At 36.2% G+C, this 12,730-nt stretch overlaps 1 protein-coding gene across 7 annotated transcripts in view; it reads right to left on the bottom strand.

The window, feature by feature from the left end:
* The window catches only part of DGKB (diacylglycerol kinase beta), a 604,621-nt gene that overhangs the window by 500,612 nt on the left and 91,279 nt on the right, over nucleotides 1–12,730 (bottom strand). For 6 of the 7 annotated variants that reach the window (XM_040644224.1, XM_040644226.1, XM_040644228.1 and 3 more), the window contains one exon: nucleotides 8,187–8,340. In XM_040644224.1, the coding sequence (XP_040500158.1) occupies nucleotides 8,187–8,340 (154 nt within the window). Of the gene's footprint in view, nucleotides 1–8,186; nucleotides 8,341–10,990; nucleotides 11,012–12,730 lie in introns of those variants that run through there. The other variant, XM_040644230.1, reaches the window with a different exon arrangement.

Here is a 12,730-nt window from a genome sequence, read left to right as displayed (position 1 = left end):
CCCTAGCTTAAAAAAAAAAAAAAAAAAAAAAAGGAAAGAAAGGAAAGAAAAAAGAAGAAAAAGTTATGACTGATTTTGGGCTCTAAAAAGTACAAAATGTCCTATTTGCCTTTATAAGAATAAAAAACTATAAATAATATTCATGAGCATGACAGGTAACAATCTTAATACTATCATTTAAAATGCAATCATTAACATGTAACTGAAAATACAAAAATCCCTTTATACTATGTGAATATATCTAATGGTAAAGATGGCAAATTTGAAGACCAGCATTTTACTTAAAATATTCAGATAGAAGAATAAAGAAACCTATATAATCAAGTCCAATATATTCAAACACATTTAATAATTAAAGGGGAGGTTTGGGGCAACTTTTCCTTTACTGACAGTAATTTTATCATGAATAGGGCCTTAAAGTGTAGATTTTTCTGTGGTTTCAGTGAAGAGTTTTCAGAGTTTCAGGATAAAAAATTTATTGGAGTAAAATAATTTGTGGCTTACTACTACTACTACTATTTAGAAGAGTGAATTTGGTACTATAAAAGCATAAGAAATGTAATGCTCGATGTAAATAAATGTTAACTGGTCAATGGATAGGAATTATTTTTATTTCTAGAGCACTTGTATGTAGGTATGTAAGTCTATCAACATTAACAAATGCAAAAATGAATTTAAATGCCCACTACGTGCCAAGAAGCTTCCTATCTCATAGTCACACAAGCCTTGAACTCTGTTCAGTTTGTGTTTTTTGGGACCTTGTCTACCCTTTTTTGCATTGTGGAAACTTTAGTAGCTTATTAGACACAAAAGACCTATAAAGCTACCTATGGTGAAAATACACATGCACATACACACACACATACACGCACACGCACGTATTTTTAATATCCTCAAGACAGTCCTGATAAGAGTAATAATTTCTTCTCAGCACAATTAATGAAGTGTGTCTTTTGGCAAGAACATCCAGTAAGGTCATTTGGCAAAACAACATTTTCCCAAAGGTTCAAATACCTCATTTGCATTGTGCAATTTTCTGTTCTTAATTTGATTAACTTCCTTATGGACAAAAAGAAATTCTTTTTTCTTTTCTGTCTAAAAATATTACCTGTGTTATGACTCTCTGGTCATATCAAAAACATAAAAAGAATTACATTTACTAATGATATTGTGGCTTAACAGCATAAATCAATAAATCATTGTCATATTGGATGGGCAATGAGAGGAACCAAAAATAAAGTACTTTAACTCTTTCAGAGGTGACTGTTATTATCCTCAATCTCAAATTTCTTCTTGACTCTTTCGTACCTTCAAGCCTTATGCCCCTTCATGATTGCTTCCACCCCACTGGCTTAAAACTGTTTAACAGCTCTCTGATTTTACCACGGGGCCTTGGCTCCTTTCTTGGCCTCTTCTCCGGCTGCTCTCTTCCAGTCACTTCATCTGCTCCAGCCCATGGATTCAAGGCATAGATCCAGATCTCTCCGTACTCAGCAACTCTACCTTCCTCTAACTCCTAAGGCCATAGGACTCTGATTCTGCCAGGACTACTCCCACAACCCTCCCTCCAGCCATGCTGATATTTTCAAGGTCATAATTACCATCTAGTCTGGGACCATCAAAAATAATCTCGGGAAGCCTGGTTGGCTCAGTCAGTTAAGCGTCTGCCTTCGGCTCTGGTCATGATCTCAGGGTCCTGGTATGGTACCCAGTGTTGGGCTCCCTGCTCAGTGGGGAGTCTGCCTCTCCCTTTCCCTCTGTCTCTCCCCACCACTTGTGCTCTCTCTCTCTCAAATAAATAAAAATAAAATCTTTTAAAAACATGATCTTGTGACCCTTATTCCAGTTTCTGTTGTTCATGAGAAATTCGGGGCTCCGAGTCATCCTCAGTTTCAATCTGTACTTTCTATCTAGCCAGTGTTTGCTAATAGCACTCCTTACCTTACCTTCTGACATGCTATGTACATTTTTACTTATTTACTAAAATGTAATTGACTATGTGAAGGAAAGTAGTTTAGTTTTGTTCACTGAAATTTGACTATTGTGTGTGTGCGGGGAGGACACATTGTAAGTGATCAATAAATATTTGTGAATGATATAAAATATTACTCATCCATAAGAAAGAATGAAATCTTGCCAACTAGAACAACATAGATGGATCTGGAGTATAATGCTAAGCAAAATAAGTCAGTCAAGGAAAGACAAATACCATATGATTTTATTCATATGTAGAATTTAAGAAACAAAATAAACAAGCAAAGGGAAAAAGAGAGAGAGAGAGAAACCAAGAGACAGACTCTTAACCATAGAGAACAAACTGATGGTTACTAGAGGCAAGGTGGATGGAGGGATGGATGAACTAGGTGATGGGGATTAAGGAGTGCACTTGTTGTGATGAGCACTGAGTGATACATGGGAATGTTGAATCACTGTATTGTACACCTGAAACTAATATAACACTGTATGCAAACTATACTAGATTCAAAATTTATTTAAAAAATTTAAAAATAAATATTTATGAATGAAGTCATACTGAGTGTCTTATAATTCACATACTATCCTTTGATGGGGCATTTTTTTTAATTGGAGTAGAAATATACATGTTTTCTCTTCTTGAAACGCCCTTCCATCCTCTCCTACAAGTACCTGTCCCTACCTCTACTTAAACTAGACACTTTCGATTTATGATTAAAATCTCAGTCAGACGATCTTGATAAATACATGACAACTATTATTTTATTGTAATATAACTGATCACCTAATTGTCTGTCTTTCCGCATGGTTCTAAAGGATCCTAAGCTTTCAGGTGGAATTTCTTGCACATAAGGTGTTTTAAAAAAAAAGAATGGTGGAAGAGTGCCTGGGTGGCTCAGTCGGTCAAATGTCTGACTCTGATTTCAGCCCAGGTCATGATCTCAGAGTTGTGAGAATGAGCCCCATGTCTCTCTCTCTTCCTCTCCGTCAGCTACTTCCCCACACCTCAAAAAAAAAAAAAAAAAAAAAGTGGAATGCATGAATTAATTAATTGATTAAATAAATAAATAAATAAATAAATAAATGTTACATCTGGCCAAGACACTACACGATCTGATATAAAGGGTGCCAGGAAATCTTCTTTTTCTGCCCTATAATACAAACAATAACAACAACAACAACAAAAAAAAAAAACACTTGCCCTAACCTATAGCTAATAACAGACATTTACTCTCACAAAGTCAACATTTTAGACATTGTGGAGCCAAACAGAAATATATAGTATAAGTGTCTGAACCAGGTAACAAACCAATTCCATTCTCTTTTAATTACTATATTCTTAGAGAAAGTGGAAGTTACTAATAACTACTGTTAACTGCTACCCTATACGATATGAGTGATCATTTAGTTGAAGGTGGTTAATTCCCAGAGTTGCTGTACAGAGTTGGTCGAGGTGGGTGTTAGGGAGGAGCAGGGATGCACCAGCTCTTCTACAAGAGACAGAAGGTGTAACTTATACAAGGTGCTAGGGTTGCTTCCACACTCCAGGTATCCCACCCAGCATGTGCTATTCAATTAGAGTGACACATTCGCTGAGACTTGAAGGAGTTGGGTTTTGCTGTCACATAAGGGACCACAGCAGACATAAGTCACAGCAAACACTTCAGTATGTAAAGGGTCTGGGCTGCATGGGGCAAGAGATGAGAGAATCGGGACTATAGGCAGATTTATAAGCTACATGGTATTGTGCTCACTGCTATGAAACTCAGATTTTATCATTTTCTTAACTGCAATGCCCTGCCCTTGTAGTGGCATTAAAACCACCTTGATTGNGGGGGGGGGGATGGCAGGGGAGGGGAGGAAGTCTCAAAAGGTGTGGGAAGGCCAGTGACTGGCACTTCCTGTACTTACATCTCTCCTGCACCCCCTCCCTTCATCAAAGCAACTCTGCTTCAATTCGTTTTAAAGATCAAGGATTTAAATTCACATGAAAAATAAGAATTTAAAAAACTTTCCACAAGGTGATAGTGAAGGCCTGAAACTTGGAAATCCAAAAGTAATCTAATCAGGCTTCAGTGTTAGAAAGCACATCACGGAGATGAGAAGTTGGGGCCCAGCTGGGACCCATGCTAATGGATGTCTGTAACACAAACAATGATGGATCATACTGACACTGGCAGAATGTCTGAGAAGTTATAATGAGCAATAGAGAGCATTTTGTGATTAACTAAACATGAGGCATGAGGCGGTGCAGGGTGGAAGAGTCCAAGACTTTAGGATTGGAAAAGTGATAGATACTTGGGTTCCATTCACCAAGAGACAAGACAGAAAGAAGCAGGTGTGGGCAGAATATAATTATTTGACTTTCAAACACATTTAGTTTGATTCCTTATGGGACATCCAATGAAGAGTACCATCTGGAATACAGTTAATATATATTCTCTGTGAGCTGAAGAAACAGTTCTGGGTTGTATGGGGAATAATTAAGACATTTTATGTTAGTGCCTATTTTTTGTATGATGTGAAAAAAAAATTAACCTATTGAGAATGAGGGGAATCACTGGAATAAACTAAAGGGAGTTTATAAATTTTAGCCTAATTTATCTAGGAGACAGTATCAAGAATAAATACTTTTTATGGTAGATTTTTTAAAAAGCTGAAGAGGTGTTAAGAACATGTTACAACTGGATGTTAAGAATTTGTAGAGGCAACAATCTGCATATTTATGAAATTTCTCCTGGATTATTCTCAGTGTTCGAGTTGTAGGGACTGAAATATGAAATCATAATATTGATTCATGGTCAAGGGTATATGAGCCACTTGCCAAAAAACAAAGTTTCCAAATGATTGAACCATTCTGTAAACAGAGTAATTCAGGTGATAGATTCTGGGGATGAAGGTAAAATTAGAAGTTAGTCCTTGGGCTGGCAAACATGTGAGGCATTAGGGACCTGACATTCACAGTGAAGCATAAGAGGTTATGAGAAAGCCGGAAAGACAGAGCAGTAGGGATATCTTCAAAAATTAAAAGTCCAACCTGGGAATAGTAGAAAGAATCATCTTACATTTTAAGTAGGTGATAAGAGGCACTTACACTGCAACAAAATATTAAAAGAAAATTAACTACACAAAATACCAGATGGATCAGTAGTTACTACAAGTTCCAACAAAAACCAACTAAACACACACACACACACCTTTAAGCCTCTTTATAACTATTTATTTAAGTTTTTTATTCTATAAAAACTAAATGTTTTACATTTACCATATATCCAATACTTGAATATTGTTCATTAACAAGAACAACATTTTTTCCCCAATTTAGTTTTGCTTTTTATTGAGAAACCATTGTTCAGTTGATATACAGTCAAGAATAGCTATCATATCCCTGTTGGTACTACAGTAATGAAATATGGTGAACTCTTGGGGGGAGGGGTGTAAACAAAACAGATCATAGCTCCTTTCTATTCAAAATTTATTTGTGATTTTTCATCCCAAATACACCTTGTGTAGATAACTTTGATTATGGCAAAGCAGGAGTCTAAAAAAAAACTATGTTCTACTATCAAAGATAAGTTTGAAAGAATATGGGGTTGAAAACAGTCCTACAAAGGACACCATGCACTTATGTTTTAAAATGTGGAGACTAAGTTTTGAAAAGGAATTCCAGTTCAATTTATTTTTTGCTGCATGAGAGCTACATAGCCCATCTTGCAATTCCTTTCAAGTGTATCTGTGCAGAATATGTGGCTGTCCCAAATGAACTACAAGCTGTTACCCTTTATTTTTTTTTTTTTCCATTTTGGAACCTGATTTGATTTCTACTCCTTGTAAATTTGGCATCTTATATGTAATACTTACTACATGCTATTTGGAGACAAGAGGGTTTGAGATTTTAATTTCTTACAAACCTACCTAATTAATTAGAGTCTCTCCTTTCTTCCCTCCAAGTCTGACACAATTACTCAGACAGACAACATCTCAAAAAATGCCCCCCCTTCTTCCTTCTTTCTCCATATGCTAGAATAGTATTGCTTCATATAAAATGAAAGAAGAGACAATTCTGTTATTTTATTCAGTCTAAGGTACGTGCAGTCCATTTACAGCATGAAATGGAGAACAAGGAAGTTTTAATTTCTAGATCAAAGTCAGGAATTGCCCCCTTTTAAAACGTTCAGTGCAGAACAGTGGTAAGCTCCAAGAGTACACTGTAAGAACACACTAAATAAGACTCACTCAGAGAAAAACAAGTGGGGCGAGTCCTTTCAATGCATGATATAGGGGAATTCTTTAAGGAACTAAAATATCTTAAGGATAGTTAAAGATTATGATGAACATATTCAGTTATATATTTTGAAAGGATCAAAATATATCATGTGGAAGGTGTACACTTGTTTTAAAAAAGCTTGTGATTGCTGGAGGAAAGGTACATTATTTCATTAAAGGGAGGCAGCGCAACGTAAAGCTTAGGAGTACGGAGTCTTCATCAGATTGCCTAAGCCTTGTTTATGATTCAACCAACGATTTCTTAATTGGGTGTTTTATTTTTTTTTAAATTTTAAATTTTTTAATTATTTTTTAAAAAATTTATTAGAGTGCCAAATATTAAACAACTCCTATCCCTCTACCTACACTTTGATATACTACTTCGTGATGCTCGGGCTGGTAAGTCTCAAGACCAGTGTCTCCCCTGAGATTCCCAGGCCCCTTTCAGAGAATTTGTTAGGTCAAAATGATTGCTAATGATAATTCTGAGATATCATTTGCTTTTTCCCCTCTCATTCTCTCAGAGTGTACAGTAGAATTTTCAAGAGGCTGTATAACATATGATAGAGTAACAGAAACACAGAAGCAGATAGGAAGCCAGAGGTGAAAGAGATTTGCCACAATATCAAACAATGCCACTCTTCTCACAAATGGTTTTTAGTTTTGAAGTTATTTTTCAGAAAAATGTTATTTTTGTTAACATGTTGTTCATTGTTATTTTTACAATGTCTCACCTTTAGTATGGATAACACCCAAGTTCTTTGGCGTCCTAAATAATTTTAGGAACCCAAAAAAGTCCTGAGATCACAAAGAGTATGAGAAACGCTGCCTCAGACCATACTTCGCCATTATGAGCTGGATTCCTATTGAGTTAACAGGGGGCACTAGAGAGACATGACAAGGAAGGAAGGAGAAGGGGCTGTTCCTGCTAGTTTGTCTTCACTTCCTGTTAGATCTCTCCAGCACACCTTTCCAGGAACAACAGGTGCTAGTGTCCAGCTTATTTCCACATGGAGAAAGGCACAGTGAGCCTGGCTGCACAATCCTGCACAGACCATGGTGATGTTCCTAAGATGTCTGACTGCCAGGAAGCAAGACCCCCTGAGCTCCTGAGCTACCAAACCCAGAAGGAAGTATCACCTCCACAGAAGTCCCAGGGTGAGATCTGCCAGGCAGCCCCTTCCCAGCAGAACCCTGCATCCCAGTGCAAAGAAGTCCTTCCTCCAGGCTTCTGAGTTTTGATTAGTCCAGCCTAGGAGTGGCACATGCTTCCTGTGGTTCTACTTCTGCATTACCTTCGCATTTCTCTTTGGTTTTTCAACCCTCCAACACTGTTTAACCAATCACCTATTTTACATTCATTAAGGTAATACAGTGAGATTTTTGTTCTTCTGACTGGATGGAGCTGGACACAATTAGCAACAGGTATTAATTCATTAGACAGCTCTGAAAAGCTACACATAATGACAGAACCAATCATCTCCATGGTGATATTAAATTAAAAAAAAAAGTGTCTAAGAGAAAACCCAAAACTCTCCTACAAAAGTATGTTAGAAATTTACACAAGTGATATAAATATTATGTTTCCTACACATAACTGCTTTGTGACTACATTTTCATATATAAAGTTATCTATATTTAACTAGTCATTTCAAAGAGCACTTTTCCATATTTGATGGAAGTTTCTCTTAAGATTATTACCTAAACATAGACTTCTAAGACTCTGAATGACAAATGATGGATAATGACAAAGTATATTTTCTCTAATGTTTAGCTGTTACTACATTGGAGACACTTTAAATATTTTGCACAATCTTAGTATGAAAGTATAAATCCTGAAAGATATCTTAAGCAAATCATCTCTTCTCTTATAGAGAACTTGATACTGATTTTTGCTTCGAGGATTTTACTACATATACATTTTTAAAGTACATAATTAGACTTACCTCCTGAAAGGAGAGCAGGCTTACTTTTTACCATTGGACTAGAATGAGGAAATTTGTTGCTAAATGACATGAAAAGGTGTGCTGTGAAATCATCGGGAAGCTCTGCTTCTAGGAACGTCTTCATAAATAGCTTAAAACCTTCAAAATCTATCGTCTGGAAAAAAAAAATTAAACATATATTCTAAGACTCAGCCAATGTTAAGATTATGTTCTAAACTCAGAATCAACAGTTGTCGAATTGACCTCGAATATTTCTATATCCAAGTCCACAAAAGGACCGTAACTATTTGAGAAATACAGGAAGCAGTCCTAGGCTAACTGCAGTGCTTAGATATATATACATCTTACCTGTGGCAGGGCAACAGGAAAGGCAGAAGCTTTCCAGTCAGACATTTCTATTTCCACACTATCTGTATCACCTTAAAAAAATCTACTCTTTGAAAGTTAGTTTCCTCCTCTGTAAATTGGGAGTAATATTCCCATTCCTGCGGAGTTACCATTACAACGAAATCAGGCAACTAATGTGAACATGCTAATGCAGAGTCGTGAACACAGTGGGAATACTCTGAATAAAAGACCTTCTCTTTTCTCCTTTCCTTGGCTCTAATGGTGACTCCTGTTCTCGACAACTGGAGAAAGGGGTTAATGTAAAAGTTTCACCATAATACCAACATCAATTGATATGAAATTTCAAAGCGAAATTCTAAAACTGCCCATGCAAACTTTCAAAGAAACCTATTTCAAGCTAAATCGTGGAAGGAACCGAGATGCCCTTCAACAGATGACTGGATTAAGAAGTTGTGGTCCATATGTACAATGGAATATTACTCAGCTTTCAGAAAAACAATTTCTCAACATTTGCTGCAACATGGATGGTGCTGGAGGAGATAATGCTAAGTGAAATAAGTCAAGCAGAGAAAGACAATTATCATATGATTTCTCTCATCTATGGAACATAAGAACTAGGAAGATCGGTAGGGGAAGAAAGGGATAAAGAAAGGGGGGTAATCAGAAGGGGGAATGAAGCATGAGAGACTATGAGAAACAAACTGAGGGCCTCAGAGGGGAGGGGAGTGGGGGAATGGGATAGACTGGTGATGGGTAGTAAGGAGGGCACGTATTGCATGGTGTTATACGCAACTAATGAATCATCGAACTTTACATCGGAAACCGGGGATGTACTGTATGGTGACTAACATAATAAAAAAACATTAAAATAAAAAAAAAATCAAGATCCTTGCCCAGTCATATTCACTGCAGGTCTATAGAAAACAAACGAACAAAAAAACAGACATTTATTTGGAGAGAATCACTGGTACACTAAGAGTCTTCATGTCCACTCAGGGAAATGGTGATGGGAACCACCTTCTATCCTTGAGTTAAGTAGAGGATTTCATAGGAGCCACCTGGAGAGCTTGCTTCCTCTGAGGAGAGGGCAGTGGACCAGGATCTAACTCTTGCCTGGAAAATTGAGGACAAGAGTGTAGGTGCTTTGGGACAAAGGCAAGTAAATGGTACTATACTGGGCTTGGCCAACACCCTCACAACTGCAAGGACAATGACGCATAAATGTTTCCTGGAAATTGATGTAGACCATATGGAAGAGGCCAGTGGGGTTGTGTTGGGTCCCATCCAGTAGGCCATTTGAAAGGACAAGGAGACCTACAGAGAGAAAGCTGGAATAAAGCCACAGCTGTCCAGATCAAGAGAGTGCAAGGTCAATGGGCCTCATAGGAAGCCCTTGAAGGGCATTTTTTTTTCTACCCAGTTCAGTGTAACTGAGATGAAACTAAAAATAGGGCAAAAATGAAATTTGGCAGAAACTGATGTTCTTAATTTTGATCAAACTTCTGGCAGATGAGAATAAAGTTAATTCCTTAAACTGCTATTTTGGATAGAAAATGTATTTGTTCCATGTAATTATATTGGGGTAAGATGGTACAGAATGACCAATTTTATTATAGTATTATTTTGAATAAACCTAAAATGGAATATGACATACAGGGACATCACTAGAGAAAGTACATTTTGTAGATCAGATCATGTGCCAATTAAGAATATGTACTATGTATGCTTCTCCACCTTAATAGAATCTCAAGCCAGTAAAAAACCAAACAAAAAACAAAAAACAAAAAAACAAAAAACAAAAACAAACAAAAAAACCCAAAAAAAACTTCTCTTTGTTTATTAATGGTTGCAAAACTCTGCCTACACCGCATTCTGACAATTTTCGTTAGTTTAATCTTGCTTTGCTTATTCATGAAGGGCACTTCAGACATTTACACTGGTGGCAGTAAAAAGACTTCATCTTCTTCCATGTATAAGAAATCACCACCTGCACAAAATATTATAAATTCTACTAGTGGAGTGAACCACATAATTAAAAACCATGAATAATATAAAAATATAAAGAACAGCCTCGGGTAGCAGAAGTACTTTCGAAAAGCCATTTGCTACCATGAATGAAACTGAGGTTTCAAGATACGCAGATAAGGCCATACCCAGACCACTGTATCCAAATGCGTTTTCTTGAGCAGAGATACCTTCTCTTACTAATAGGGTTCCTTAGGCGTGGCCTATCGTGAGAGAAGTAATCCACGCTCAGTTGAATTAGTAACCAACTTCAGTAGACAATCCTCCAATGTGTGAAGCCTCATGGGACACCAGGAGTTAATTTTATTACAAAAATATGGGAATTTGTGTAACAAACGTATTTATAGGCATTGTAGTTAGAAGCATGGTTATTTATATTCACTCTTGCTTCTTAGCCCTAAGCCTTTTGTGGTCAGCATTGTGTTTGCCACCATAACAGATGACAGGAACATGGTTTTGAAGTCAGATTACCTGCATCTACTCTCAGATCCAACACTTTCTAGCTATGTCAACGTGGGCAATTTATTGATCTCTCTGTGCCTTAATTTCTCCATCTACAGGTAAAAACAACAATAACTACCTCTTCATCGGATAGAAATTTCAAACAATTTTTGAAGAATAAGCTTCAAAACCACATTACCTCAACTGTTTTTATATGCATTTAACAAGTCATTACATGGTTCATCCTTTTTGGTTATTATTATTATTTGTTTTAGAAAGCTGGTAACAAAATACAAACAAAGGACTAGGACTGTTGACAGTTTTTCTCTGGATCTTCTGTTGGGATATGATTATATTTTACAACAGAACTATTTCAAGGCAAGGGTTTAACATGATAACAAAGGAAAACAATAACAACCAACCAAGAAACAAAAACAAAACAAGAACTTGAGAATAAAATATTTTGTGTGTCATATTCCAATATCTCCATTTGCCACCTGAGTGATTTGGGGCAAGGAATTTATCTGCTCTTTTAAAGAAAAAATCTGCCACATCCCAAGTGTGTGCTCTTTATAGAGCCTTACATAACCTAAATAGAACCTCTTTGAAATTAATGCCTTTAATTTAATGATGAAAACCAGAAAAATAAACAACCAAAAAGAAAAAAAAAAATGTATAGTATCTCTGTTAATAAGGAATGCCTTAGTACTTGTCCTTTTTCAGTTCTCAGGAAAACTTTCTAAAATTAAATGCTGCAGCTCTGCCTTGCTCAATAAGCAAAAAGCAGCTTAGTTTTATTCTCTGACAGATCTAAGCCTTAATTTTTTCCATATAAAGTGATATATAAGATCAACCATTCAGGACTGTCATCTAAATGTAATAATAAATCAATATAAAGCACTTAACATGCCCTTGGGCACACAGCATGCAAAATAAATGAAATAATAAAATAATAAAAGGAAGTCCTGGTTTGAGGTTTAATGGATTTTTTATTATCTTAATTTGCCTTCCTCTTTATTAGTCCAGAAAACCAGAAAATTCACTGCATCTTCCTGAATCAAGCCTGCAGTTTTTGTGTTTTAGACATTTTGTGATTATTATTCTCTATCAGGCAACAATGACTAACCACTGGTTTTAGAACATGAGCATTTATAAACAGATATTTTACTTTAAAAAATAAAAGTCTATTATCAAAATAAGAATGAAGTTTTCTATGACATGATGTCATCCTATTCATTAAGCTTTACTGATGATGTAAACTTCTCTTTCAAACTTTTTCACAGTGTTGGTGGGAGCAAAATTCCCCTCCCTTACATTTCGGTCATTACACACAGCTTACAAAAGCTGTAAAACTCAAACTTCTTTAAAGCCAAAAATTAGCTATTTCAGTGTTTCCAATTCATAGAGGAATAATTCTTCAGTGCCTTTTCTGGTTAACCCATCTCCTCCTTTTCTTGTTGGTAAAAGATTTTCAAATCTCTTTCAAAATTCTATGTTGTCCAACATATCAGACATTTTTGTAAGTGGAGACTGTCCTCTATCTATACATTTTCCTTATTTCAAGATTCAGTAGAACACTGCTGAATTTAAGTATCTTGTTCTCTACTGCTGTCGTGTAGCAGCATTAGAATTGATTTTTGAACATTGTGACCTTTAATAGAATGAGATCACTTACATGCACATCAATGGAAACACTAATGACAAAAGTTGGGTTGGACTTAAGTGAATGA

The sequence above is a fragment of the Ursus maritimus genome, unplaced genomic scaffold (assembly GCF_017311325.1).
Source record: "Ursus maritimus isolate PB19 unplaced genomic scaffold, ASM1731132v1 scaffold_3, whole genome shotgun sequence".
NCBI classification, from domain to species: domain Eukaryota; kingdom Metazoa; phylum Chordata; class Mammalia; order Carnivora; family Ursidae; genus Ursus; species Ursus maritimus.
The sequence above is the reverse complement of the archived record's forward strand: the minus strand, read 5'-3'. Positions and strand labels throughout refer to the sequence as shown.